The sequence below is a fragment of the Hippichthys cyanospilos genome, chromosome 6, assembly GCF_059441005.1.
Source record: "Hippichthys cyanospilos isolate Australia breed blue-spotted pipefish chromosome 6, RoL_Hcya_1.0, whole genome shotgun sequence".
Taxonomy (NCBI): Eukaryota; Metazoa; Chordata; class Actinopteri; order Syngnathiformes; family Syngnathidae; genus Hippichthys; species Hippichthys cyanospilos.
The window spans coordinates 26,031,240-26,056,176 of NC_142374.1; the positions used below are offsets into that span (position 1 = coordinate 26,031,240).

The 24,937-nt window shown below is 62.4% G+C and overlaps 7 protein-coding genes across 11 annotated transcripts; 2 read left to right on the forward strand and 5 right to left on the reverse strand.

The window, feature by feature from the left end:
* Window positions 1–315: 315 nt before the first annotated feature.
* sycp3 (synaptonemal complex protein 3) lies at window positions 316–3,450 on the reverse strand. 4 transcript variants are annotated; one of them, XM_088416573.1, is made up of 8 exons: window positions 3,055–3,446; window positions 2,877–2,970; window positions 2,768–2,802; window positions 1,930–2,047; window positions 1,770–1,869; window positions 1,012–1,110; window positions 581–685; window positions 316–506 (listed from the first exon to the last, which is right to left on the reverse strand). In XM_088416573.1, the coding sequence occupies exons 1-8, from the start codon at window positions 3,161–3,163 to the stop codon at window positions 453–455; spliced, it is 714 nt and encodes a 237-aa protein (XP_088272699.1). In that variant the 5' UTR covers window positions 3,164–3,446; the 3' UTR covers window positions 316–452. The 4 variants fall into 4 exon arrangements, with proteins under 4 accessions (XP_088272699.1, XP_088272698.1, XP_088272697.1 ...); XM_088416572.1 differs by having other exon boundaries at window positions 316–500; window positions 2,877–3,450; XM_088416571.1 differs by having other exon boundaries at window positions 2,877–3,448.
* Window positions 3,451–3,488: 38 nt separating this feature from the next.
* Window positions 3,489–7,386, reverse strand: actr6 (actin related protein 6). 2 transcript variants are annotated; one of them, XM_088416569.1, is made up of 11 exons: window positions 6,975–7,386; window positions 6,131–6,248; window positions 5,901–5,969; window positions 5,703–5,826; window positions 5,489–5,624; window positions 5,142–5,198; window positions 4,967–5,065; window positions 4,821–4,899; window positions 4,578–4,749; window positions 4,208–4,346; window positions 3,489–3,956 (listed from the first exon to the last, which is right to left on the reverse strand). In XM_088416569.1, the coding sequence occupies exons 1-11, from the start codon at window positions 7,040–7,042 to the stop codon at window positions 3,827–3,829; spliced, it is 1,191 nt and encodes a 396-aa protein (XP_088272695.1). In that variant the 5' UTR covers window positions 7,043–7,386; the 3' UTR covers window positions 3,489–3,826. The 2 variants fall into 2 exon arrangements, with proteins under 2 accessions (XP_088272695.1, XP_088272693.1); XM_088416567.1 differs by having other exon boundaries at window positions 4,208–4,749.
* A 137-nt stretch (window positions 7,387–7,523) lies between these two features.
* On the reverse strand, window positions 7,524–13,758 carry LOC148423063 (uncharacterized). The gene is given in 13 exon segments (XM_088416687.1): window positions 7,524–7,880; window positions 7,882–7,994; window positions 8,081–8,168; window positions 8,293–8,386; window positions 8,713–8,968; window positions 9,048–9,135; window positions 9,204–9,297; window positions 9,369–9,655; window positions 9,887–9,937; window positions 10,454–10,547; window positions 10,656–10,785; window positions 10,858–11,099; window positions 11,291–13,758. Coding segments are annotated over 13 exon segments (1,842 nt in total). The 5' UTR covers window positions 11,331–13,758; the 3' UTR covers window positions 7,524–7,615.
* Window positions 11,197–13,659, forward strand: LOC148423064 (CD59 glycoprotein-like). Its single transcript, XM_088416575.1, has 3 exons — window positions 11,197–13,153; window positions 13,214–13,315; window positions 13,379–13,659. Exons 1-3 carry the CDS (start codon window positions 12,892–12,894, stop codon window positions 13,597–13,599), a joined length of 585 nt encoding a protein of 194 aa, XP_088272701.1. The 5' UTR covers window positions 11,197–12,891; the 3' UTR covers window positions 13,600–13,659.
* kcnj11l (potassium inwardly rectifying channel subfamily J member 11, like) lies at window positions 12,607–16,803 on the reverse strand. Its single transcript, XM_088416570.1, has 6 exons — window positions 16,297–16,803; window positions 15,735–15,894; window positions 15,430–15,666; window positions 15,033–15,302; window positions 14,728–14,935; window positions 12,607–14,155 (listed from the first exon to the last, which is right to left on the reverse strand). The coding sequence occupies exons 2-6, from the start codon at window positions 15,891–15,893 to the stop codon at window positions 13,803–13,805; spliced, it is 1,227 nt and encodes a 408-aa protein (XP_088272696.1). The 5' UTR covers window position 15,894; window positions 16,297–16,803; the 3' UTR covers window positions 12,607–13,802.
* On the forward strand, window positions 16,489–18,511 carry mphosph6 (M-phase phosphoprotein 6). The gene is made up of 5 exons (XM_088416576.1): window positions 16,489–17,423; window positions 17,496–17,608; window positions 17,965–18,055; window positions 18,134–18,234; window positions 18,297–18,511. Exons 1-5 carry the CDS (start codon window positions 17,376–17,378, stop codon window positions 18,439–18,441), a joined length of 498 nt encoding a protein of 165 aa, XP_088272702.1. The 5' UTR covers window positions 16,489–17,375; the 3' UTR covers window positions 18,442–18,511.
* Window positions 18,511–23,843, reverse strand: gpia (glucose-6-phosphate isomerase a). The gene is made up of 18 exons (XM_088416566.1): window positions 23,582–23,843; window positions 23,028–23,118; window positions 21,868–21,936; window positions 21,667–21,786; window positions 21,520–21,603; window positions 21,153–21,299; window positions 21,011–21,082; window positions 20,866–20,910; window positions 20,716–20,769; window positions 20,588–20,648; window positions 20,476–20,519; window positions 20,255–20,407; window positions 20,060–20,189; window positions 19,907–19,983; window positions 19,420–19,548; window positions 19,277–19,352; window positions 18,835–18,901; window positions 18,511–18,734 (listed from the first exon to the last, which is right to left on the reverse strand). The coding sequence occupies exons 1-18, from the start codon at window positions 23,701–23,703 to the stop codon at window positions 18,611–18,613; spliced, it is 1,665 nt and encodes a 554-aa protein (XP_088272692.1). The 5' UTR covers window positions 23,704–23,843; the 3' UTR covers window positions 18,511–18,610.
* Between the last annotated feature and the right edge of the window lie 1,094 nt (window positions 23,844–24,937).

Genomic DNA, 24,937 nt, shown 5'->3' on the forward strand with positions numbered 1-24,937 from the left:
TTTTTTTGTGCTCTCCATATTTACGGCACAGAGATCACGCGGTCTTCTTCTCCCGCGACCGGAGCGAGCATTAACGATAAAGGGATGAAAGAACCGGGCCGAGGCTCATCTTCCACTTTTACTCGCGCTTCCACGGCCTCGGCAATTGGGCCCGTTCGCCAGTGGTAGTTCTTGTATTCGCTTGCCCCCCCCCCCACCCCAAAAGAAGAAATTCGTCGTGGAAAGGTGAACGAACGAACGAACGCTCGTCTGTATGTGCCCCGACATTGAGCAGAGCTACCCGCCATTCCTTTGATGAAAAAACGAGAGTAAGAATGACTGCAAACGAGGCTGGCCTTTAATCGACTTTCTTCGCAAAACCAGAATGAAAGGTCAGCGCTTAACGTCATCTTTGCAACAGCGAAGCGGAGAGAAGGCCGCGAGCAACGCCGAGGGCAACGCGGGCGAGGAGCCTAGAAGAACAAGGTCTGCAGGGACTTGCGCACGGACGCCATGTCCTGCTGTTGCTGCCAAAGGACAAAGCCGGCGCGTGATGATCGGACGCGACGCCGGCGCCGCCCGACTGCGGGACGCCACTCACGGTGTCCGAGAGGATCTTCCTCTGCATGACGGCCAGCTCCTTCCTGAGCTCCTGCCGCGCTCCTTGAATGAGTTCCCCTTGGCTTTTCTCCATCTCCTCCGTGCTCTGCGCGCGACAGGAAAAACGTCGAAATACGCGATCACGCGTCTTCGCAACTACTGCCCCCAGATGGAGACGCGCCGCCCGGAGGAGGCGTGTTCCCTCTGTGGCTTATGTGAAGAGCGCCCATCAAAAGCGCGCCTTTCCGCGCGCTGCTTAAAGGTAAAAAAAAAAAAAAACACCCACGATGGCGTTTTAGGGGCAGCGGCGGCGAGTTGACGCCTTGGAGGCCAAGCGGCTCCCGTGCGGTCGGAGGTTTAAAGACGCCGGCGGACCCCGGACGGAACGGAGCCACAGCCGACGGCATCCCAACGCGTCGGTGTTGCTTTTACCTTGAGGAAGTGCTTCAGGAGCTCTTTCATGGACACCACTTTCTGCTTCTGAAGCGCGATGCTCTGCTGAATCACCTTCTGCTGCTGGCGTATCAGACTCTGAACACACACAACGGGAGGCAAAATGGCCGGCCGTAAAGCCATTTGGGCGCGCGCGCGGATTTCTGCCGGCTTCTTCGTAAGCCTTCGGGGCCTCGCAAACGTTACACCGGGGAAGCCGAGTCGACTCTCAAAATTCCGACGTATTACCAAAGCGCTCTCCGTAACGTCTCGCCGACGATTCCAGCCGTCCTGGCCGCTCTCCTTGGGCCGCGCGTTCCCACTCGTGCGCGAGCCTCACTCGTAGAACGCCGCACCGTACCCCGCTCCGCGACGGATCAGCTCGCGGGCAACAAGACGCACGAGCGGCTCCCGGCGTGACACCGACCAACGAGGGCGGGGGCGGATCGCGGCCCCGCTTCCCCGTTTTGGCGTTGGGTCAGCTACGGGCCCCGCCGCGGGCGGACGTCGGAGGAGCGGACGTCGGAGGAGCGCCCGTGGCGCGCGCGGTTACAGTCAACTCATCCGTTCGGCATGCGGGAAACCTTCGCGGCGCGTCTCCGCAATCTAGCTTTTCTTTTTTTCTGATAGCTCGGCGGGCGCGGAAGGCGAGGCGCCGAGTAGCGAGGGAACGCCGCCTTTCAAAAAAGCCCGGGCAAACCGTCACTTCATCCGGCCCGAGCCGCGCGTCTCATGCACTGTTTTGCGTGCGCGTCTACGTTGAGTTTCTCCTCCCGCTCGTTGATTTGCCGAACGTCCAGCTGCCACCGCTGCAGAAGTGAGGAGAACTGCCCAGAACACTCGTCGGTCATCTTCTGCCTGCGCGCAAAAGATGGGCGCTCGCCCGATGTGCGCTCAGGTCATACTCAGTCGGCATACCTCTGCGCGTGGTAGTTGTTCCACAGGTGCTCCATTTTCTCCTGACGTCCGTTCAAGTACGTCTCGGTCAGACTTTCCAGACGCTTGCGCTTGGACAGCATCACCGTGTTCATGTCGGCTGCACGCACGCACACGCACGCAGGTGATTTCAAAGGCGCGCGCGCGGCAATTGGCAGGTTTTATCTGATTTGAAATGACAACTTTTACAGTTAAGCGCGTGACGAGGTGCAAAGAAATGTATTTCAAGAGGCAAAATCTCAGGCATTTGAAGCATATGCACCGATGTCTCAGAGACATCAGAACGCCAGAGAGACAATCCACCCTTGGTGTCAGGAGACCACATACACCCACGCACATCGATAATATACAGCTTCGAGCGCATTCCGTTACACGGGCGAGGCGTTCAACGACCGCTCATAATGTGGAAAATCGGAAACACACCTAACTGCACGCAACAAGTTGTTAACTTTCGGCTACAAACACAAGAAACTATGAAGCGCTTCGAAAGATGAGCTCGATGAGCTCGATTCCGTTTGGCTATGGCCAAAGCGTCGGCGCGAGTTAACGCGGAGAATATGAGCCCAAAACGGAGGGCGCGTCTTGTATTTGTGGAACTGCAGCACCAATTACTAGCCAGAGGAAACAAACGCTCGTAAGAGAACACTGGTTGCACGGTATAGAGATTTAGAGCGGGCTTTCAGAACGAGGAGTTTTTTCTTCACTACGTACGACTGCCGCTCTTTTGAATTCCACCGATTGTGGTACATCTTCTGCTGTTTGAGCATCTTTTGGCCTAACTTCGAAAGTCCGCCCAAAACCACTTGCGACCTTCTCCTACCTCCAAAGTGCTCCAACACATGGTGAACTTGGCTCCTACAACGAGGCAAAGCATTGAGCGAGCAGGACAAGTCGGCAACACAGGACGCCAGCCAATGCCGACGGCCTACCCGACGGCGACCGCGGCGTCTTCCATTTCAAATTCGGCGGCGGCCCTTTTCGTCGCGGGCGCTCGCTCCTCGCTCGGAGTTTCCTCTCGCGGCGCTTTTTGTTCCGCCAGACGATTTCGAAGAGCAAAAAGAAGAAGAACGCTTGCCGTAGTTGCTCGAGCGGAGCGGGCACGTTTACCTTCAGCGAGCGGTTCGTCGGAGCTGCCGAGGAGCGAGTTCTTCTTGCCGACTTTGAGAGCTTCTACGGGGAGCTTCTTCTTCTTCTTCTGTCTTTTGACGGCTGACATTTTGGAGATGAGCAGCTAACGCTAGCGGCGGCTAGTGCGAAGTTCAAGGCTAGCGGCCGGCGGTTAAAGCTAGCTTGGCGTACGTGGCTCAAGACGGCGAACTTTTTCTCGCCGACGTTTTGCTGACAAAACGAACGTTTTCTAGACGCGTTTGAAGGACAAACAATGACCGAGGCGCACTTTAAACCGGGACGGGACGAGACGAGACGAGCCGAAAGGCAAGCGGCCTGTTCCCGCCGCAAGCAGCCCGTTCCCGCCACAAGCGGCTCCCAACGCCCAACGGCGCCTTTTTCGCCCGAGTCAACAAGGGGAAACTTACAATAAATTCATACCTAAAAACTTTAATCACCTTTTTAAATGTTGATTTGATTTTCCCTTAAAAAAACACAAAACAAAAAAAGGTCAAAGACAAATTGAACTTTTGTAAAAGCTGTCTTTCTCTGAGCGTCGTTTTCTCTCTGGCTCAGTGAGCTCATGTCAAAAAAGCACAACAGTTCGGCGAGCCGATCAAGTCAAAATGTCATGGACTTCATTTTAAAAAGCAAGCAAAAAAAAAAGCTCAGAAACGCCTCTCCCAAGGCGACAGATAATGGACAATACGCTACCCGTTTGCGGCATGTGAACAAGAGTTTTCCGCCTTTCACGGAAGGTCAAAAGCTGCGCTCAGACGTCAAACTTTTCTTCGCAGATGTAATGTCCGTTCTCCTCGTAGTCGTCGCGGGTGACCACCATCTCCTCGTAGTCGGGGTCGTTGGCCAGCAGCTTCCCTCCTTCCCACGCGTACGTGATGGGACTGTCGCCGGACACAAACCACATCACCACAACAGAGCGCCGCGCGCTTTTCGCAGAGAAACAAAAAGCTACGACGTTGATATGAATGAATTCGAGTCTTCCTTTCTCTTCCCAATCCAAACGGGCCGCGTACCCCCCACCAAGGCTTCCAAGCACGCGCCTCGTTGGCGACGAAAGGCACGCGAGCGGCGGGACTCCCTCGCCGCGCGCTTCCCCCGCCTTTTTAGAGATGTCGGCAAAGAGCTCACTCACTCGTCGGGCAGCGTGACCTTGACGGGAACGTGAGCCGGAACCAGAGAGCGCAGCTCGGCTTCCAGGCGCTCTCGGAAGCCCGGGAACAAAACGTTGCCCCCGGTCAGGACGATGTTGCCGTACATGTGAGGCTGCATGTCTGCACGCACACACGCACAGAGAAAAACGCTGGCCGGGCCGGACGGCGAGCCCGGGAAGCGCCGGCGAGACAACCGAAAGACGCGTCCGCCTTCCGGGAAAAGCCCAAAGGCGCCCGGTAAACAAGCGGGTCTTTTTCCGAGTTCCGCCAATGACGGCCGGGCCAAAAAGCCGAACGGGCGCGGGGCGCCGCTCCCTCCCGGAGAGTCGGCGCGCGGGGGCGGAGCCGCACCTTCGGGCAGACTCCGGACCGAGTCCGCGATGGCCTCGGGGAGGCCCATCTCCCGGATGCCGATGTCGGAGGGGTGGAAGAGCATCTCGGGAACGGCGAAGCGCTCGTTGGCCAGCCTGAGGATCTGCTCGCCCGTCTTGTACTTGCCGCTGGCCACCACCTGGTCGGCGGGCTGCCGGCGAGACGGGACGGGGGCGGGTGAGGGCCGGCGCCGGCAGAGGGCCCGCCTCGGGGCCGGCTCACCTTGCAGAAGCCCTTTTTGATGGCGCTGAAGTCGGGAAGAACGTAGTCCCTCATCACCGTGTTGTCGTGGGCCTTCCGCCTGCGAGAGGGCGCACCGGGCGTTAACGCGCGGCCGGGGTGGCGGGGGGCGCCGCGGGCGTCCTTACTGTGCAATAGCCATGTCCCCGTAGAAGTCCTGAGACACGAAGCACACGTCCTCCTTCACCTGGTTGATGACGTGGGTCTCGTCCATCACGTGCAGCTGCCTGCAAAGGCGCGCGCCGGGTCAGGCTCCCGGACCCCGCCGACGGCGCGGCGCGGCACGGCGCTCCGCGGCCTTACCGATAGGAGATGATCTCTTTGAGGTGATTGGTCAGCAGCTTCCCGCCTACGCTGATCCTAAAAAGAGGACTTGCACCTCATCACCGCGGCGACGGCGGAAGTCACTCCACAACCGTGCGGAGCCCCGCCTCCGGAACGCCGGCTATTTACCGCTCGCCCTTGTCCCGACGCTACCGTTTTAATTAGCGCCGCTCGCTCCGCCAAACGATATTCAAAGTTGCGGTCGGGTCGCCGAATAAAGACTAACTTTTGTTTATTCGCGCCGCGTTCAATATGGGTCGACGCGTCGGCGACGAGGATTTCTTTCCCCTCGGCTCTGGTCCCAGGCGAATCGCGTGCGCGCTCACCTGCGGATGGCGTCCTTCATTCTGCTGCCTCGGCAGTAGGGGGCCACGTGCGTGAAGGAGAAGCCGCTGTCCACCAGGAGGCAGCACAGCTCGCGGGGCTCGGCTCGGAAGTATCGGCGGGCGCTCAAAGAGCCCGCTGGGCCACGGGACGCGAGGCGGCGGGGTCAACGCGGGGGCGGGCGGCGGGCGGGCGGGCGGGCGGCCGCGCGCTCACCGTTGATCCTGAGAGCCGAGCGGAAGCGGTACTCCTCGAACAGGATCTCGTTCATGGACTCCTGGATGGACGTGAAGTTGAAGTAGGGCTCGCTGATGACGACGCCGCTGTCGGCAAAGTCCACCTGCGGGCGGGCGGGCGGCGGGGTGAGGGCGGCAAAGAAAAAGCGGCGCGCGGAGGCGGCGACGGGCCGGCCACCTTGAACATTTCTTTGCCAAACAGATGATCCCACACTTTCCTCTGGACGTCCCAGTTGACCAGGTAACCCTGAGGGGCAAACGGGCCGAAGGTCAGAGCAGCGAGGGGCCGAAAAATCCGCCGAGAGCGGGCGAGCGGGCTTTCTGGGCTCGTCCGCGTTCCCCCCCGGCCGGAGGGCGGACGGCCTCCTCCGGTCGGAGAGCCGGCGGACGGACGCTTGAGCTTCTCGCCTTCTGGAAGGGCAGGATGTAGAAAAGCGCCGAGGGGTCTTTGATCTCATCCAACTGGTTGGCGGTGAACGTTTTCATCCGGGAGGTCTTGGAGCGAAACTGGCAGTTGGGAATGACGCTGCAAAAGAAAGGCCGTCAGCGTTCCTTACTTGGCAACGCTTCCCGGCGCGTTTCCCTCATTTGCCTTGTGCCGGTTTTTCCTTCGTCATGCAAGGGGATGAGCGCTTTTATTTTGCCGCCAGGAAGCAAGCGCTTTTGTTTCGTAGAGTTACATCGGTTCCGGCGGCGCGGCTCTTAAGCGGGCGCTCGACGCGCTTCCCGTCGGCCTTTAGCGAACGGGAGGCACGACGCGGAAGACGGGCGCTCACGGACGCGGAAGACGGGCGCTCACGGACGCGTGTCGCGTGGATAGCAAGCACCCTTTGGCATCGCGGACAGCGGGAGGTGCTGCATTCGCCATTGTCCGTAGCGATAACAAACGCGGCCGCCTCCAGAGAAGAGAAGCGCCGCCCCACCCCACGTGTAATATCATTTCATGATTCCAGACCCACGACTGTATTTCAAACATACTGCTGGTCAGAAAGAACGCGTTCATTTGCGAGAATCATGTTATTGATTCCGTTTTCATGAAAAAGGGTCGGGTCGAAATCTTACACGCTGTCCCTTTAAGAGTGCCAACTTTCTTCACGTTCGCCTCGCGCGTAAGTGATGAGACGACTGGAAATCAGAACCGCGCCGACGGCGTTCTTGGCAAAAAAAATCCGCGCATGTTTGAAAGTCTTATGAACGCCTTTGCTCGGACGCCCGCCGACGGCGGCGAGCTAACAGAAGCTAACACGCTCACCTGACTTCCTCCGAGCTATATCCGATTTTGGCCGTGTAGGCTCCGTTGTCCAACACTAAAGTGGCCATTTGGACTTCAGCTTAACGCCTCCAACGGACCTTCGCGATCAATCCATTTCGCTCCGCAATGAGCGCATCGCACCGCTAAATACGCAAGTCGGGCTTTCGGGCCGCTTCCGCTTTGCGACGGTTCCCGCCGCACATTGGCCTATCCGTCAGCCAATCGGAAAAGCCACATCCGACCAAGCCGCCCGGGCAGAAACGCCCAGTCGGTCAAATCATCGCGCCGCCGGGTTCCGTTGATCAAAAAATTCCAACCGAAACGCAGTCCGGAATACGTTCCGCCGCAACGCGGGATCCGGTCCAACTAAACAATGGCGGCTCGCGCTCAGACGCCGCAACAACAATCCGACCGGGGATGACTTTCGGCCTGCCTTTGTGGGCCGGCAACTTCAGTTTCCGGGCCCTTTTACGCATGCGCGGTTTCCCGTTTGGGGGCCCCAGTCACGCCAACTCGACGTTTCTCAAAAGAGAAGAAGTACAGCGGGGATTTTGCAAAGCATGCATTTTTTTGTTTAAAGGGCAGTACAAAGTGATTGATTATCACGAAGAACAAGGCCCCCACGGCGAGCGAGCTAAATACTAAAGTGTCCGTCCGTCCTTCAGTCTTCCCGCTGTCAATCGAGTGTGACGGAGGCCCTTTCGAAGCCTGGCGACGAGAGCAAACTCATTGCGAGGACGACGTCGCGGGCGCTGCGCCGCCGCCGTCGTGACCGCCCTTGGATCCAGAAGGTCCCTCTCCCGGCCCGGCGCCGCCTCCTCCTGTTCCGGCAGGGCGCGCTCCCTCTCCGGCGCCTCCTCCTCCTGTTCCGGCAGGGCGCGCCCCCTCTCCGGCGCCGCCCGCTCCCGCTCCGCCGCACGCCAGGCGACCCTCCGTGGCGTCGTTCATCAGGTGGAACCAGGGCCAGGAGGCGGCGCCCTCCGTCAACTTCTCCATGCCCGCGGGGGGGTACTTCAGGTCCTGGGGAGGGGGAGACCCTGTGATTATCACCTCGCCGCCACGACTGGGGCAATCTCATGACTTTCCCGTGACGTCTGGGAGCCTACCTTGAACCTGCGTTTGAGATTGTCCCACTTTTTGGCCGCCCGGGAAGCGGACACCTTCCCCTGGAGGTCCAGTTGCCCAACGATGGCCCTGACACACGAGCGACCGGCACCCCGTCGGCATTTTGGCCATTTCTATCAAGTCAGCCGGAGGCGGGCCCCTCTCGCGAGGTTGGGGGGGGGGGCATCGTTCCCGCGGTTCGCCGCCCACTTACTTCCAAGCCGCCTTAGCGGCGTTCCTCTTGCCGGTGAACAGAAGCTCGTTGGCGGCCCTCAGCGTGATCAAGCGCCGCGTGTCCTCCTCGCTCACTGCGTCACACACAAATGGGGAATCAGTCGAGCCGGCGCGACGGAAAGGCCTTTCGTTCCGCAAAACGTGCTCCTCCATCCGGTGAGGGCATCATCGGCGCGATCGCGCGCACGGAGGCCAGACCCCGCCGTCGCGCAGGATCAAACGACGCGCCCGCCGCAAGCGCGGCAATGGCGTTTGGGACAAATACGCGAGGCGCCGACTTTGACGGAAGCCTTCAACTGCGACTGGCCACGCGGCGCCAGGCGCCGGCATTTCTTCCCACACGGCGGGCGGATCGCTCCGGTCTCAAGGCCGTCGTAAAAATCCCGATCATGACGATTACTTTTGTAGGAGGGCTCCGTAGGGGCGGCGCATCCCTCTCCGCCGGCGGCGGCCACGTCCGCCCGGCGGAGGCGGGCCGCCGGCGGGGCGTCGTCCGTCCGCGCCTCCCGGGCCGGCGGGCCCTCGTCCTCGCCGCTCCCCGCCCGGGCGCCTCTGTCGGCCGGGCGACCCTCCAGGGCGTCGCTCATCAGCCGAAACCAGGGCCAGGACGCCGCCCCGCCCTGGGGCTCCGCCCCCCGAGGGGGGAACCTCAGGTCCTGGAGCGCGCCGCAGCGGACGGCAGGTTAGGGATAGGGTTGGGGTTACGAGGGGACGGACGGGGCGACGCGGCGGCACCTTGAACTTGGTCTTGAGGTTGTCCCATTTCTTGGCCGCCCGGCCGGGCGCGATCTTCCCCGTCAGGCCCATCTCCCTCACGATGCCCCTGCGCCAAAACGCCGCGCGTCAGCACGCGCGCAAACTCGGCCCGGCCCGGCTCGTCCCGCGTCGGACCTCCAGGCGGGCTCGGCGCTGTTCCTGCGTCCGGTGAAGAGCGCCTCGTTGGCGGCTCGCAGCTCCACCAGTTTGCGGACGTCCTCCTCTGTCACTGGCCGGCGAGCGCGCGCAAGGCGTCAGTCCAACGCGGAGGACCAAAGATAACGGAGGCGGCCGCCTCACGTTTGTAGCCCGGGCGGGACCCGCCGCGCCGGAGCTCTCCCGAAGCCGAGCGGGCGTCTTCGCCGCGGACCGTCTCCGCCCCGCCGAGGGACTCCGCCATCTCGGCGGGGCGACTCCTGCGGGCCCGCTTCCTCGGCGTTTCGCGATCCCCGTCCTCGGCGAGGGGCGGCGGGGCCCCGGCCAACCGGGGCCGCGAGCTCGGGTTGGCCTCCGCGCCGCGCGGGGGGATCCTCTGCTCCTGACGGACGGGGCAAAATCTGACCTGGGCGCCCTCGCCCCACCCGACCCTTTGCGGCACGTGACGCCATGCCGCGCCCAATCTGGAGGTTTGACGCCGTCCATCGGGTCAAGTTTGTTTTTTTTCTTTTCCTTTTCCAGACGCGCCAAATCCCCCAGATCGTCATCCGACGAGGCGTCGGCAGCACGCGTGCGCCGGGCTCCCGGTAGGTCGCTTTTCTCATCGCCGCGGAAGGCCCGTTCGCTCGGGTTTCAAAGCTTGGAACTATTTTTCTTGGAGCCGAACGAGTACGTCAACGAGGACGAGGACGGGAACGATCGGGGAGCCGCGCCTGCCAACCAAAGATGACATGTAGAACGCCAGCAAGGAGGTACGATTTTAAAGATGAGCTCGTTTGGGATAGCGCCGTTCAACGAGCGTCACGCGAGAGCGGTACCGCGGCCCGCCCGGCAAGAGCAACGGAAGGCGTGGCTCCGAGCCCGCGCGAAAGACTTTTCTCCCGGGCGCCCTCGGACGGGGTTCCGAAAGGACGGCGCGGAACGCTCGGCGACTTCGCGGGCTCGGGAGCGCGGCCCTGCCGACGCACGCGAACGGGACGGCTTTTTCCCGGCCCCGCGGTTTTTTTCCTTCCTTCCTTTTGCCCCCGGCTCACGGCCGGCAAAATGGCGGCCCGACCGTCTCTGCGCGCGCTCGCTACAATTCCTTACATTTTTTGGGTCTGATATTTTAAAGCGACTCCGAGACGGCGGGGCGAAACGCGGCGGCCCGCGGGTGCCCGCGGGTGCCGGCCGCCCAACCGGCGAGCAGACCGCCCGCAACGGCGGGCGAAACGAGGACGACGGCTCACCTCCGCGCCGGCTCGGCCGAGCGCTTCCCGCCGGCGAAGACGGCCCCGTTGGCGGCGCGCGCTTTGATGAGCCGCTCCGTCTCCGCTTCCGACACTGTGGACGCACCGGGGGCCCAGCGAATCGCTTGAATCGGGAGAGAGACGGAAAAGGGGCCGCGCGGCGGCTCTCCGCCCAACATCGCGACGAGGGCGAGGCTCGTACTTTTGTAGGGGCGCTCCCTCATCCTCCTCCGGCCCGCGGGAAGGGCCCGGGCGGACTCGGCCGAGTCCTCCATCTCCGTTTCCATGAGGAACTCCGGGATGTCGTCGTCCGGCGCCGCGCCCCCCGCCAACTGCGGAAGCGGGCGGCGCGGCGTCAGCCGGAGACGCGTCGCCGGGCTCCCGGCCCCGCCGCTTTTTCCTACCTTGCATTTGGTGCACAGGTTGTCCCATATCTTAGCGATCTGCTCCGCCGTCAGCTTGCCCCGCGGGTCCAAGGCCCTCAAAATGGCGCTGCGCAAACCACGCAAGGCGTGCGTCACAGGATTGGCTCGGCGAACAACTCTTATCTCAGGGCATGGCTCTGGCGAGCTCCAGGCGATCTTGGAGGAGTTTCTCTTCCTGGTGAAGAGAAGTTGGATCAAGCGCCGGACGTCATCCTCGCTCACTGCAGAGGGCAAAGTGAAAAGTTGGGCAGCTAGCGGTTGAGGCGGGCGGGGAGGGAGGGAGGGAGGGAGGGAGGGAGGATGGATGGATGGATGGATGGATGGATGGATGGATGGATGGATGGATGGAAGGAAGGAAGCAAGGAAGGAAGGAAGGAAGGAAGGCAGGCAGGCAGGCAGGCTTGGCTCCTACTTTTGTAGCCGTCAGTCAAGCCGGGACTGCAGAACTCCATCGTCGTCGTCTCGGTCAATGAGGGGCCGACGCTCGCCGCTTACGCAGCCCCCCCCCCCCCCGCTTCCGTCCAGCTAGCGCGCAAAGGAGCGAATTCTGCAAACGTCAGTACCCTAGTCCGGTGATGGACGGCTGCGGTCTCGCGTTTCCGGCGGTCGGACGTCGGGTCCGGCACCCGAGCGGACTCGCGAGGACGGGACCGAAGCGAGCGGGCGAACTGACCTGCGTTTTTCCGAGGAGGGAGCGCCTCCTCCTTCGACTGTCTTCTTCCTTTTTCGACAGGCGCGTGGCATCAGAGGCCAAAGTGTGTCAGCGCCACCTACTGAGCTGGAGTGTGCGCCATGCAGAGTACGGTACTCGAGTGCCTCGTCAAAGCTGCTAGGTAGGGAGCGCAGAGGGGAAACAAACGCCTCCATTGTCTTCATCGGCGTTTCCGTCAAAAACAGAAACCGAGTTTTGGAGTGGTTTTCTGCAATCTAAGAACAAACAGGAGAGCGTCTCATTCAACGCGTTGACCATCCTCCCTCGGCGTCTTTTGGGGCCCTATCGACGAGTCATCGCGATCCCTGCAACGTACGTGAGAAGCAGGGCTCATCATGCGATCGGGAGTCAGAGACGACAAAGCGCCTCCAGACTTTTTTCAAGAGACAGCGTGCGTCTCGGTCGATATGTTGTTCGCGCCCACACACATTCAACACTCGGCAGCATCCGTATAATAAGTACGTGATGTAGAGCCGGGCGTCTCCTTTCCATGTAAGAAGTAGGTATAGCCTCCAAGAGATGAAACGGACGGCCCGGGACCCTCCATCCGTCCTCTAATAAATGACTTGGAAGCGGCGCGGCCTGCTGGGGCCAGGCCGGGATCAGTCAAATACAGCCGAGCGGGCGCGCGGCCACGCTTTGGCGTCGAGCTCGCCCGCACTTGCCAAAAGAACATTTGCGCGCGCGCCCGTCCGGCGGAGCGCATGGGAAACCGCCGAGCCCGAGTTGCTCTCCGCCTCGTACGTCGACGAGTCGTCGGCGAAAGGTGCTTTGAGCAGCTACGGTAGAAAAGTCCGCTGTCAAACGCGCGACAGGCAGCAGAGCTTCGAAAAGACGCTTGACACAAGTCAAGAAGCAGCTCGTTTGCCCTTTGCGCACGAGCTTCTTAGCATATTAGCCACGCAAGAACCGCTTTGGACAACGCGGTTGACGAAGCAGTAAGCAAGCCGACGGCTGTGCGGCCTATCAGACGCTGCCGTGACAGGAAGGGTACATTTTCAAATGAAGAGCAAATCGACGGAAACATGAATCGATTTATCGCTTAACGGTTTTCCCGGGTCGGAAACGGCTAATCTAATCGGATTCATCGACAAACATTTGTCAAATAACTAAGCGGTCAAACGGGCGAGTCGTCAACAAACAAAGCGAGCCTTCTTTGTCCGCGGTGTGTCCGCGGCCGTCCCCGCCTGTTGACGAGGCCGAGGCCCCCCCGGGGGCCAAGCGACAAGACGACGAAGGGCCCGGGTGGTCCAGCTGCGCGCCTCGTTGGCCGAACGTTCGTCCCCGCGACTTTTGCGCGCATGCGGACGGCCGAAATGCTGAAAAGACTTCAGTGTTGTGTCCCCTGCGCTCACAACCGCCCTTTGTGCGTCCTCTTGCGACTGTCTTTGTGTGTCCGCATTTGCGTGTGGGGGGGGGGTGAAGACAAAAGCCCGTTGTGGCCGCGCGCGCATGCCCGAAGCGCCCGCCCGCGCGCAGAAGAAGGAGACATGCGGCCGCGAGCGAACGGAGTCCCGGTCCCGGTCCTGGTCCTGATGCTGACGGTGGCCGCGGCGCAGCCAGGTGAGCTTGCGAGCGAGCGAGCGACGCGGCGAGGTGACTGATGCCCGGGCCGCCCCGCAGGCGGCGCACTGCGCTGCTACAAGTGCTCCGACTACACGGGCCGCTGCGACCACGTCCGCGAGTGCACGTACGAGGACGCGTGCCTGACGCTCAGCGTCCAAGGTGAGGCGCCGCCACCTCCTTTGCGTGCATGGCGCCAGACAACACGTGCCTGTACGCGCGCAGGCGGCGAGACGGTGCGGCAGTGCATCCGCTACACGGACTGCGACAACTCGCGGCTGACGCAGATGTTCCCGGCCGCGTCGCCCTTTCGCTACCGCTGCTGCAACAACGACCTGTGCAACTCGGGCGGCGCGGCGGGCGCGGCCCCGCCCGGCGCGCTGCTGCCGCTGCTTCTGCCGCTGCTTCTGCCGCCGCTGGCCCGGATGCTCTTCTTGTGGCCGTGACCGCCGCGCGCCACCCCCGCCCGCCGCCGCCGCCGCCAGCCAATAAAGAGCAAGATCGGCGTTCGCCCTCTCCCGTCTTCTGTTGCGCGGCGTCCGGCCGCCCCCGTGCCGCGCGTTCTTGTCTGCGTATTTACAGCCGGCGCACATGGCGCCAGAGGTTTCCAAAGGTCGGGGCGGGCTCGGGTCGGGGCGCGCCGGCGGGCTCATCGGGTGACCTCGAGCGCCTCCTCCGGGGCGGGGTCGTACCAGGGCGGGGAGGCGGCGTCCTGGCAGGCCCGCCCCCCCCTCCGGAAGCCCCCCCTCCCGGCCCGGACCAACCCCCAGCCCTGCGGCCGGGCCTCGGCCTCGGCCTCCCGCGCCCCTCGCGCCTGCTCCAGCTCCTTGGCGCTGAGCGGCGACATGCGCACGGGCAAGGTGTTGCCGAACTTGGAGTAGTCCACGCAGTAGCGGCCGTCCTCCTCGCTGACGATGGACACGAAGCGCCGCCCCCACAGAATCTCGTCGGGCGTGTACGAGGTCCTGGCCTGCATGCTGATGCCCGTGGTCTCCACCACGCCTGCGAGCGAGACAAAGACGCCATTTTTTACGCGACCCGCGGCTCTCGGAACGGCGGCGGGAACCGCGAGGACGGCGTCTGTTTGCCGAGGCCGACGGGGTACGCGGCCCTCGGCCCCGTCCGCCCGCGACTTCGGCCCGAACGGCTTTCATCCGACCCGCGTGACCGGCGGGCGAGCGCCGTCGCAATCCCGCGCTCAAAGAGGCGCCGGCGGCTCGGAAAAAAATCAAGCCGACGAGGGCGGACCGGGCGAAGGGAGGGCCGGGTGCAGGGCGGTCCAAACCCGGTCCTCCGGGGCTTCGCGGGTTTCTTTCCCCGGCTCGCCCGATTGCAACCGTCGGCGCGGCTTGACGATGAGCCGACGGTTTCGGTCGGGTTCGTTGGAGGAAGAAACCCGGAAAGCCCGCGGGACGCCCCGGCTTCGGACGGCCGCGCGTATTCGATTCCCTCTCCGGAGCGAGCGAGAGGGAGTGAGAAAATGCCAGGAGCGAAAAGCTGGCAGGCCAGTCGCCGCATCCGCCGGGACGGGCGCGCGGCCGCCCTCCGCCAAGACGCGCCGACTCTACGCGCACCTTCCAGGATGACGATGACCTCGAGGTCAGCGGTGGCCAGCGACTGAGCGGAGAGGTCGTACAGGGGACTTCCTCTCTCCAGCGTGTGGCTGACGACGAGCGGCGACACCAGGAAGATGCCGTTGCTCCTCAGCGGGTTCTCCACTTGGATGTCCAGCTGGCTCACCGGGATCACCTCGCCCTCCGTCGTCACCGTGCGGCGGATCACCTGCCGGGACCGGATTTCCCCAGAAGGTCAACCGAGATGCTCCCGTCGCGGCCGGGTGGGCCAAAGAACCCCGACGCCGGGGCGCGCCGGCACCGACCTGCAGCTGCACGGTGGCCGAGATGATCATGCTCTTGCGGAGGTCGCCCACCCTGAACATGAAGGTGGGCCGCCCGTTGCGGGGGGCCACCACGGCGTTGCGGGAGAAGATGAGCGTCTCGGCCCGCCGGTTGGCCTGCGCCGTCTTCATGAAGACGCAGCCCAGCATCACCGCGTTGATGATCAGGCCCAGGATGTTCTGCACGATCAGAACCACGATGGCCGCCGGGCACTCTTCCGTCACCATGCGCCCGCCGAAGCCGATGGTCACCTGTGACGCGCGAGCGGCGTTTTTTTCGGGACGCCTCTCGCGTCGACTGGCCTTTTTTCTCGCGCCGTCCAGAGGAAACCCGCGTTTACGAAGAACGGCGAGATACGGCCACGAGCGCGTCGCCGACCTGGACTTCGATGGAGAAGAGGAAGGCGGAGGTGAAGGAGTTGATGGCGGTGACGCAGGGAACGGCGGCGGGCCGGGCCGGGCGGCGAGGCTGCAGGTCGCCGTGGGCGAAGGCCAGCAGCCACCACGCCATGGCGAACAACATCCACGAGCACAGGAAGGCCGACGTGAAGATCAGGAGCGAGTGCTGCCACTTGAGGTCCACCATGGTGGTGAAGACGTCCTGCAGGAAGCGACCCTGCGCCCGCGCCGCAGGGCCTTAGGGCTCCTTCCCCGTCGGGGCCGTGCCAAACGACCGGCGCTCACCTGCTCCCTGATGTTCTTGTGCGCCACGTTGCACGAGCCCGTCTTGGTGATGAAGCGCGCCCGCTGGCACCTGGAGCGCTTCCGGTCGGGGTGCCGGCGCTCCTCCGCCAGCCGGGTCAGCAGGAAGCCGTCCGGCAGCAAGCCCTTCCTGGCCAGCATTCTGCCGCGCAAAAGGCACAGGCGCGCGCAACGCTGCGTTGATGGCGTTTCGTGGACCTCAAACCCGTTACCGTCGCACCGTCAGCCCGCGGATACACACGTACTGTATCTGACTTGTTCTTCGTCGGTTGTCGGGGCTTCTCCTCGGGCCCCGTGAAAGCGACTGTTATCGTTACGATTATTGCTGTTATTATTACGGTCCCGGTCATCATCGCCATTACCACGAATATCCGTTATTTAGTGAGCTAAAAAACACAACATTAGGCGTCGCTAAATGAGAACCGGCAGGATTCGGGATGGCGATCGCTGCGTCGACATGAGAGCGGCGAGCAGCTCGTGTCCCAGTTTCGCCTCTCAAACGTTTCGACGAAAGAGGAAAGCCAGCGAAAAGACCAACGATTACCTGCGAAGCGGGCGATCGGCGGTGCGATTGTTCAGCGCGACGTATCGGATGGAGCTCTCTCCGTCTCCGTGGCTTTACCGTCCTACAGATGCGGCACTGGCGCAACTTACTGCGCATACGCGTCCGCCACTCTTTCAAAGTAAAACGTTTGGCGCGCGTCCGCCCAGTAGTTTTTGTCTCGGCTCCGGAACGGAAGCCCGCAGATAACAGCGCGCGTCACCCGACTCGCGCGTGAGTCGCTCGTCAAAGGTTTTTCAGTCAAATGTCGTCAACTAACTCAGTTTCCGGTCACTGACATTGAAAGATAGAGCAGGTTGGTTTGGGTTTGTTTGTTCGCCCACGGAAAAGGCCAACGGACCCTGAACGCGGCGAAATATGGCGCCTCTCCAAAGCCTCTGTCGCCTTTGCTTTCCCGCGTGTCGCCAACTCCCCAGTCAGGAAAGAAAAAGCTATTAGCGAACACCGCACAATATACTTCATACGTCGTTTGTTGTTCCCCGTTACACTGTCGTACGACACGACGCGATCGGAATGTGGTTTGAATCAACCAATCAGAAGACACGGGACATAAGCGCTATACGCTTTAGAGTAGCCTATAGACTTAGGTCGCCTATATTTGAGGTTCTTTATTTTGCTCTATTATTTGTTTTGTCTCGTCTCAACCCGTGTTTTCGACGGGCTTGCGCACATCGGAAATAACGCGTGTTCATTACAATACACTAAATGTCTTTTACGACGACAGAACAAAATATAGTCCGGGTTTTTGGCCGCTATCATTCGGAAGAAAGTGTGCCGTTGCGTAATCGCGACTCGAATAGCAATAAACGACGGCAGCATCCGAATTCGGAGCCCCTGATGTCGCCTGCCGTTACGTCACTTGCGAAGCTGCGGCCTTTCGACGGCGTCTGCAGTGACGCGGCCAAAGCGGCGGGTGGCGGTAGTGCGCCGTAAGCGGCCGATAGCGGCCAAGCGAAGGAAAGCGGCTTTCCCTCGACGTACTCCCGCGCGGGGTTGGCCCTCTTCGGCTTCTCGCCCCGGCTCGATCGTCGCGTCCCACGGCCCCGAGCTTGAGCACGAGCATGTCGGCCGACTCGGCGAAACTCTCCAAAAACGTCCTCCGCATGAAGGTGCGTACTTGACGCCGACGGGCCGTTAGCCGGCTAGCCCGCGTCAACGCACGCGTGACGCCCCGTTGACAGTTCATGCAGAGGGGCTTGGACGCCGAGACGAAGAAGCAGCTGCAAGAAGACGAGAAGCGGATCATCAGCGACGAGCACTGGTACCTGGATCTGGCCGAACAACGCACGCAAGAGTAATGCGCCCGCTTGACCGTCCGCCCCTAAAACGCGCGTGTCCATTCGCGTCCCGAAACCGCGGGCGGTCGTCACCACCGGGTCACGCGCGCCACGTGATTGCACGGAGCTTTTCGCTTTGGGGTTAGGGTTAGGGTTAGGAGTCCGTCTTCCGCAAAACTTACGTGGACATCCGTCCTTGTATTGGAACCCCCCACCCGGAAGTTTTTTTCGGACTTCATATTGAAGGAGGCCGTCGGAAGGCGAAAAAGTCGCGAGCGGCGGCACCAAAAAGCAAAACCGCCAGAAGGAGCCCGGTCGGGACCTTGACCTTTCTCGGATGATGACCGCGCCGCGTCCGCGCTTCGCCCGGCAGAAACCTGATCGCGGAGGAGAAGAGTTCGGTTCCGTTCGAGGGCCTCCTGTACGGCCGGATGTCCTTCCGAGGCTTCAACCCCGAAGTGGAGGTCGGCGCGCCGGCCGGCCGGCGGCGGTCCTGGGACCGCGAGCCCGACCCTGACCCCGTGTTGTTCCGCACCGCTCAGAAACTGATGGCGCTGATGAATCCCGGCGGCGGCAAAGAGGAAGCCGGCACCGACGCCGGACGCATGCAGACGGACGTGACGGACGAGGAGATGGCGCTCAGGTAGGGACGGAGGGAGGGAGCCCGGCGGGAGCCCATCGGACGCCCCTTGCGTTTGCTCGCAGGTACGAGAGCTTAGTGGGAAGCCTGAAGAAGAGGTTCGCCCGCAAGCGAGAGCGCGGCGCCGCCCCGGACGAGCGGACGGACGACGGGGACGACGCGCCGGACAAAAGCGCCCGGAAGAAAAAGTTCCTGAGGCCTCGCGATTGACTTTCACTTTTGGAAAGACTATTTTTCACTCTGATTTTGTTGTTCTTGAAGTAAACGTGCTTTGCCACAAGACTTTGGAACACTTTTATTGTTGGCTGCGACAACGCGGGCGTGAGGGTCAACGGGCTTTTACCGGGACACGAGGACGTGCGCGAGGCGAGGGGGACGCTCAAGCAAAGTTTTTCTTGAGGAAGTGGATGAGGCCGTTGGTGGAGGCGTCGTGGGCGGAGACCTCGGCGCCGTCGCGCAGCTCCGGTTCGATCTGCTTGGCCAGCTGTTTCCCCAGCTCCACGCTGGGGCGCCAAAGGCCAAGTTAGCCGCCGGCCCCGAGGCGCGCCGGGCCGCGTGCCGGGCCGCGTGCCGGGCCGCGCGCCGGGCCGCGCGCCGACTCACCCCCACTGGTCGTAGCTGTTGATGCCCCAGATGACGCCTTGGACGAAGATCTTGTGCTCGTACATGGCTGCGGGTACAGCGGACGGCGCCGTCAGACTCGCCCCTTCGGCCTTTGACGAGCTCCCTTCCTCGACCGGGCGCCTCCAAATGACCGGGTCGCGTTGCGCCGTCCGCGTAACGGAGCGCGACGGGACGGGGGCCCGATTGCGGCCGGCGGAGACGCCGCGCGCTCGCGCATTTAAGTCGGCTCTGTATTCACGGCGGGCGCTTTGTGAAGTCGCCGGCTTAAGACCGGCGTGCTTCACGCAGGCGCTTCGGACTCGAGGAGGCGGGTCAAACGGACTCGAGGAGGCGGGTCAAACGGCACGGATCGGAGCGCCTTTGCCGGATCCGGGCGGGCGGCCCGCGACCCCTCGTGCGCGCGCGGCGCGCGCCGACTGACCGATGAGCGCTCCCAGCATGAAGGGCGTCAGCTTCTTGAAGACGATGGAATTGCTGGGCTTGTTCCCCTCGAACACCTCCAAAACACAAGGCCGAATGTCACCAAGCTCCCCGGGGGGCCCGCAAGATGCGCGCAGGCGCTACTTTGTGAGGAAGGAGTTTATCCAGCGCCGGTCCAGACAGGCCGGCGGCCTCCAGCTCCCGGCGAGCCTCCGCCTCCGTTTTGCCTTTCATCAGAGCTTCCGTCTGAGCCAGGAAGTTGGCGCACAGGATCTGAAAGGCGCCGAGCGAGGAAGCGTTTGGACCGTTTCAGGCCCCTTCCGTATCGTGACGCGCCGGACTCGAGCAGAAAACCGGCCCCGAGTTTTGCGAGTGCGCAAGAAAAAAAAAAAAAAGTGGAAAGAAAGGCCAATTTGAAACGGCGGAGCGTTTCTCAAGGAAGACCGTTTCCAAACAGCTTTTCGCAAGCCGCTCAGGGGACGGGCAAGCGCTTTTCAACTCGCCGCGGCCGTCGCTTGCGCAAAGTGTGCTTTTACCCAACGCGCTTGCGAAATCGGCGCCAGCTCGCAACAAAAGGCAAACGGCGAAAGGCGCCCGTTGATAACGGGCGGCGTCGGCCCCGCGCGCTCACCTTGTGGTGCAGGTTGTCCCGGATGGGGTTTTGAGATTGAGCCGGAATGAGGAAGTCGGCGGGAATCGTGCGGGTGCCTGCCGAGCGACGCGAAGGCGGATGAAGGCGGGAGTGGGCGCGCGCGGGCGCTCGGCGCGGGGGCCCGCCCCCCACCTTGGTGGATGAGCTGGTAGAAGGCGTGCTGGCCGTTGGTTCCCGGCTCGCCCCACACGATGGGCCCCGTGTGGTAGTTGACGCGGCTCCCTTCCCTGGTGATGTACTTCCCGTTGGACTCCATGTCTCCCTGCGGACGCCCCCCGGGAGTTCGGTCACGCGAAATGCGCGCGCCCCTCCCACGCCCGCGCGTACCTGCTGGAAGTAGGCGGCAAAGCGGTGCATGTACTGGTCGTAGGGCAGCATGGCGTGCGTCTCGGCCTGGAAGAAGTTGACGTACCAAACGCCCAACAGCGCCAGCAGCACCGGGATGTTCTTGTCCAGGGGGGCGCTAACAAAATGCTGGTCCTGCAACACGCCGCGGGTTGAGATGGCCGGCGCCGGGCGACCGGCCGCCCCCGCGGTGGGACGCTCACCATCCAGTGGGCGCCGCTCAGCAGCCGCTCAAAGTCGTCGAAGCCTGCAAAAGCGGCCGGCCGGGTGAGAGGGCGGCGGCGGCGGCGGCGGCGAGGCGGCCGGCCTACGTACCCACGTGCAGCGCGATGGAAAGGCCGATGGCGGACCACAGCGAGTAGCGACCTCCCACCCACTGCGGATGACACGGGCGCACCGCTCAAACGCCGAGCCGCCGCGCGCCGGCAAAGCTTCATACGTACGTCCCAGAACTCAAACATGTTGGCCGGGTCGATTCCAAATTCTTGCACTTTAACCTGAACGGGCGGGCGGGCGGGCGGGCGGGCGGGGCAGAAAGAGCGGGCGGTCGCTTGTCACGAGAGCGTGGACCGCGAGCGCGCGGGCGAGCTTACCGCGTTGGTGGAGAGCGCCACAAAGTGCTTGGCCACGGCGCTTTTCTGGAAAAGAGCCACGGGGAAAAGGTCAGCGTCCCGTACCGCGCCGCGCAGGACCGGAAACAAAGCTGTTTGAGAAGACGGCTGGCGCAGGCGCTCTTACGTCCTTGGCGGCGCGGAGGAACCACTCCCTGGCGGACTCGGCGTTGGTGATGGTCTCCTGCGTGGTGAAGGTCTGGCGGGAAAATCACCAACACAAGGGCTCGCGTGGGAACGCGGGAACCTCGAGCGGGGGCGGGGGGCACCTTGGAGGCGACGACGAAGAGGGCGGTCTCCGGGTCGAGCCGAGCCAAAGTTTTGGCCAGATGGGTGCCGTCGATGTTGGAGACGAACCAGACGTGGGGCCCGCCCGCCGAGTAGCTCTTCAGCGCCTCCGTCACCATCAGCGGACCCTGAAGGCAACGCGGCCACAGGCTCGTGTCCCCGCTTCCCGGCGCAATAACGGCGGGAATCTCAACTAATTGAAGGTCCGTCCGCCCGCCCGGCGACTCAAAAGGCGGAAGAGCGGGAAGCTCCGGCGCCGCGAGAAGAAACCTCCCAAGCGGAAGATCCACCCGCCCGGATAAAGCCGGGAGCGTTCCGGGTCCGGTGCCGTCCCGCCGCCGGACTCACCAGGTCGGAGCCCCCGATGCCGATGTTGACCACGTCCGTGATGCTCTTGCCCGTGAAGCCCTTCCACTCGCCGCTGCGCACTTTCTGCCCGCGACGAAGGTGCCGGTCAGCGCCCGGCGCGGACGCCCGGCGCGGGCGGCGGCTCACCTCAGAGAAGACCTTCATCTTGTCCAGCACGCGGTTGACATCGGGCATGACGTCCCGGCCGTCCACCAGCACCGGCGCGTTGGCGCGATTGCGCAGGGCCACGTGCAGCACGGCGCGACCCTGGCGGCGCACGCGGGATGAGCGCAGGAGAGGGCCGGCCGGCGCCCGCCGAGCCGCGCCGCGCCGCACGCCGGCGCTCACCTCCGTGAAGTTGATCTTGTCCCCTTTGAACATGCTCTCTCGGGCCCGCTTCACTCCACGCGACTCCGCCTGGCACAGGTCACGCGGCGGGATCAGGCCCACGCGGGAGGGGCAAAGAAGCGGTCATAATATTTGGCGGCGAACAATGAAAAACCATTCAACGCTCTGGAAAGGGCTCCAGAGTTCATTTCATCGCCGGTTAAGAAAATCTCTTCATTTCTTTCGTTTTCTTCCGTGTTCCTGTTTTGTTGACCTCTCGCCTGTCCTCATTAGTGCGATTTGTTGGACCTGTTGCCCCCCATCTCCAATCACCTTGTCTCCCCTGTATTTTGCCAGTCCCTCGTCGCCCCCGGTGAATTGCGTTCCTTCGTTTTCCTGAGCCGGAAGTCTAGTCGTTTGCGGGAGCTCCGTTGCGTGTTTCTTATTGCCTTTCCGTCCGCTACCTCGAGTTTGGTCCTCTTTTCAAGTTCAACTTAGCAAAGCGGCGTGATCCCGGCTTCCCCGCATTTGGGCCCACTACCTTCCACCATATCAGATCCGGGCGGCGGCGGCCTTGCGCAAACCTTTCATTGTTTGCACCGCGCCGAATGGTCTGTAAGATTCCCGCGCGGCTTACGCAACCGGCCCGTTTGGCAACCGGCCCCGCTCGGAATGCGCCGACATTAGGCGCGCTCGTGCCTGCGCGTGTGCCGTGTGCGCATTGGCCGACCTCCCTGTAAATGATCGTTTCAGGAAAAACGAAAACGTCGCCGACCCCGACGCTTCTGTTGCGTTCCCGTGCTGGCGGCAGCGGCGAAACCGCAACAAAAGAGCCAAGGTTGAAAGAGCGGCCCCGGGCGAGCGGCCCCGGGCGAGCGGCCCCGGGCGAGCGGCCCCGGGCGAGCGGCCCGAGAGCGCGAGCGGCCCGAGAGCGCGAGCGGCCCGAGAGCGCGAGCGGCGTAGAACACGACGGCTTTTCTTTTCGTTGCACGCGTGCGGGCCAAAAAAAATCAAACGCGCCGGCTTGGCCTGTCGTCGCACCCGGTCCGGCTCCAAACGGAAGTCGCCCCACCGTTCTAGACAAAGGCCCGCATCTCTCCAGACCTACGGTTTCGGTTAGGGCAGAGCAAAAAAGACACGGCGGTTCCAAAAAGACACGTGCGGAGCTGATGAGGCCTTACCATGGCGATGAGCATGGACATGACTTCCTGGGTGATGAGATTCTTGGAGTAGTCCAGCAGCAGGTCCCCGTCGGGCGTCTCCACCTTCACGCTGGCACGCACGCAAAGCCATCGATCACGCTCACGATCGACGTTCGAGGACCGGCACGTTCGTCGCACGATTGCGTAAACGCGCGGGGGGAGAGGGGGTGGGGGGGGTCCGCGGCCGCACGTGCAACCGGGCACGTCTCCCCGAACGTGACGTCACCGCGCCCAACAGGTTGACGCTCGGTCGAGACGTCGGATTCGCTCTTTTCTATGTGCGGCGCCGCCGAGAGATTTTTCCCAGCTCACGTCACTTTTTCGAAGGCGCAAATGCGTCGACGGCAGGGGACGTTCGAAAAAATTTTAAATCGAGAGGGAAAAACAATCCAAATTAATGTCGGCCGAACGAATTTAGACCGGCGGCGGGCGATGACCTTGAGCCGAGCAAGCTCGCGGAAGGTCGAACGAGCGTCCGTCTACGGGCACTCGCCGTCGCCGGCCGTCGGCGGCCGGCGGCGGCCATCGCTCACCTGAAGCGACGGAATCGGTCGGGCTCGGCGGCGAACATGTCCCTCATGTTGAGGCTTCCGCCACGGGCCCGGTGCCACTCCTCCAGCCGCCGGTAGTTGGGGTCGTCGCTGAGAAGGGCCATGACGGACGGCAAGACCGAGAGCGCGAGCGCGAACACGAACGCGAGACCGAGCACAAGACGAACGCGGAAGCCTCCCGAACAGGCTGTCGCAGTTTGTCGCCGGAGTGCGGAGGTCCAGGTCTAGGCGTCGAGGCGAGCCCGCCCCCGCGCCTCCCAGCCAATGAGCTGCGGGGGAGCCGCCCGCCGCTCGCGTCCTGGCCAATCAACGGCGGGATTGATGACGCGAGGGGCCGGGCCAAACCTTGCCCAGAGCGAACGCTCGCGCCGCTCGATTTCCGCGTCGCCAAGTCCCGCCCAGCAATTCGCTCGCAGCTAGGCAAGCGGCTTTTGGCTTGGGGGAAAAAGTCGCGGGGCCGCGCCGTTCCTTCGGAAAACCGCAAACGGGGTGGCTTCATTTGAAGTGTAGCGGTGATACATTTGCTCCGAATAACGATCAAGAGCAAAACATTTGCTATCGTCAGTCCGGTCGTGAAACATTTGCTATCATGCGTTTCTGCGAGGAAGGACGCGGCCTCAAGCTTGACGGTGGAAGGAGGGGGCGGCTCAGATGGGCAAAGCGCGCGCAGGAGCCGCCGGAAGTGGGATTGGCAACGGGAAGTGCTCAACTTGTCTCGCCCCGTTGAATTTGTTGTCTAATTTTCCGCTTCGAGTCACACCTTTTGTCAACAAATACCCGGCCGCGTTTGTCCCCCGAGCCGCACTTTTCGGGCCGAACCTTATTATTTCGTATTAAATAGAGAATGTATTCATGACTCCTCCAGAAGCAAGCAGTTCAATATATTTTCAAAAATGTCATCCTTTCCAAATGTGTCAAATCCACGTCAGCGGGCCCGCGGGACCTCCGCTCTTGACTTAGCCGCGAATTTGTTTGCAAGAGCCTTCGCTTCATCGGCAGCGCTGCGTCCCGTTCTGCCGGTCGGGGTCCTTTTTGCGAAGCTCCGGTTCAATAAAATAAAAGCCGTCCAAGCAAAATACGGACGACAGATTCGGATTTATTGAAAACGACGGTGGACCAAAGTAGCTTCAATGATTTTTATTTTGTTTCCGCAAACGTTTGCAATGGGGGGGGGGGGGGGGGGGGGGGGTTCCTGACCCCTGTTGGAATTTTATTTCTAAATCAGCATAAATTCAAGTTAGTAATCTGACTCCAACTCGTGACCTTACCCAACTGCCACTCATCCAACAATTTGCGCGCTCGTTCTGCAATAGCAAGGTATCGGGAAGCCGGCATTTT

What these genes read in the sequence shown, in the direction of transcription:
- mphosph6 (XM_088416576.1), top strand. Translation starts at nt 17,376, where the DNA reads ATGTCGGCCGACTCGGCGAAACTCTCCAAAAACGTCCTCCGCATGAAG. An exon ending in AAAACGTCCTCCGCATGAAG is followed by an intron (nt 17,424 to 17,495) that starts GTGCGTACTTGA and finishes CCCCGTTGACAG; the next exon opens with TTCATGCAGAGGGGCTTGGA. An exon ending in GCCGAACAACGCACGCAAGA is followed by an intron (nt 17,609 to 17,964) that starts GTAATGCGCCCG and finishes TTCGCCCGGCAG; the next exon opens with AAACCTGATCGCGGAGGAGA.
- actr6 (XM_088416567.1), bottom strand. Translation starts at nt 7,042, where the DNA reads ATGGCCACTTTAGTGTTGGACAACGGAGCCTACACGGCCAAAATCGGA. An exon ending in TTGGCAAAGAAATGTTCAAG is followed by an intron (nt 5,827 to 5,900) that starts GTGGCCGGCCCG and finishes GCCCGCCCGCAG; the next exon opens with GTGGACTTTGCCGACAGCGG. An exon ending in GGGGACATGGCTATTGCACA is followed by an intron (nt 4,900 to 4,966) that starts GTAAGGACGCCC and finishes GCCCTCTCGCAG; the next exon opens with GCGGAAGGCCCACGACAACA.
- gpia (XM_088416566.1), bottom strand. Translation starts at nt 23,703, where the DNA reads ATGGCCCTTCTCAGCGACGACCCCAACTACCGGCGGCTGGAGGAGTGG. An exon ending in AGATGAAGGTCTTCTCTGAG is followed by an intron (nt 21,604 to 21,666) that starts GTGAGCCGCCGC and finishes CGTCGCGGGCAG; the next exon opens with AAAGTGCGCAGCGGCGAGTG. An exon ending in TCTTCGTCGTCGCCTCCAAG is followed by an intron (nt 21,083 to 21,152) that starts GTGCCCCCCGCC and finishes TTTTCCCGCCAG; the next exon opens with ACCTTCACCACGCAGGAGAC.
- sycp3 (XM_088416571.1), bottom strand. Translation starts at nt 3,163, where the DNA reads ATGTCAGCCGTCAAAAGACAGAAGAAGAAGAAGAAGCTCCCCGTAGAA. An exon ending in GACGCCGCGGTCGCCGTCGG is followed by an intron (nt 2,803 to 2,876) that starts GTAGGCCGTCGG and finishes GCCTCGTTGTAG; the next exon opens with GAGCCAAGTTCACCATGTGT. An exon ending in GGAAGATCCTCTCGGACACC is followed by an intron (nt 507 to 580) that starts GTGAGTGGCGTC and finishes GTCCTTTGGCAG; the next exon opens with CAACAGCAGGACATGGCGTC.
- kcnj11l (XM_088416570.1), bottom strand. Translation starts at nt 15,893, where the DNA reads ATGCTGGCCAGGAAGGGCTTGCTGCCGGACGGCTTCCTGCTGACCCGG. An exon ending in TCTTCTCCATCGAAGTCCAG is followed by an intron (nt 15,303 to 15,429) that starts GTCGGCGACGCG and finishes CGCGCGTCACAG; the next exon opens with GTGACCATCGGCTTCGGCGG. An exon ending in GGTCATCGTCATCCTGGAAG is followed by an intron (nt 14,156 to 14,727) that starts GTGCGCGTAGAG and finishes TCTCGCTCGCAG; the next exon opens with GCGTGGTGGAGACCACGGGC.
- LOC148423064 (XM_088416575.1), top strand. Translation starts at nt 12,892, where the DNA reads ATGCGGACGGCCGAAATGCTGAAAAGACTTCAGTGTTGTGTCCCCTGC. An exon ending in GGTGGCCGCGGCGCAGCCAG is followed by an intron (nt 13,154 to 13,213) that starts GTGAGCTTGCGA and finishes GCCGCCCCGCAG; the next exon opens with GCGGCGCACTGCGCTGCTAC. An exon ending in CCTGACGCTCAGCGTCCAAG is followed by an intron (nt 13,316 to 13,378) that starts GTGAGGCGCCGC and finishes GTACGCGCGCAG; the next exon opens with GCGGCGAGACGGTGCGGCAG.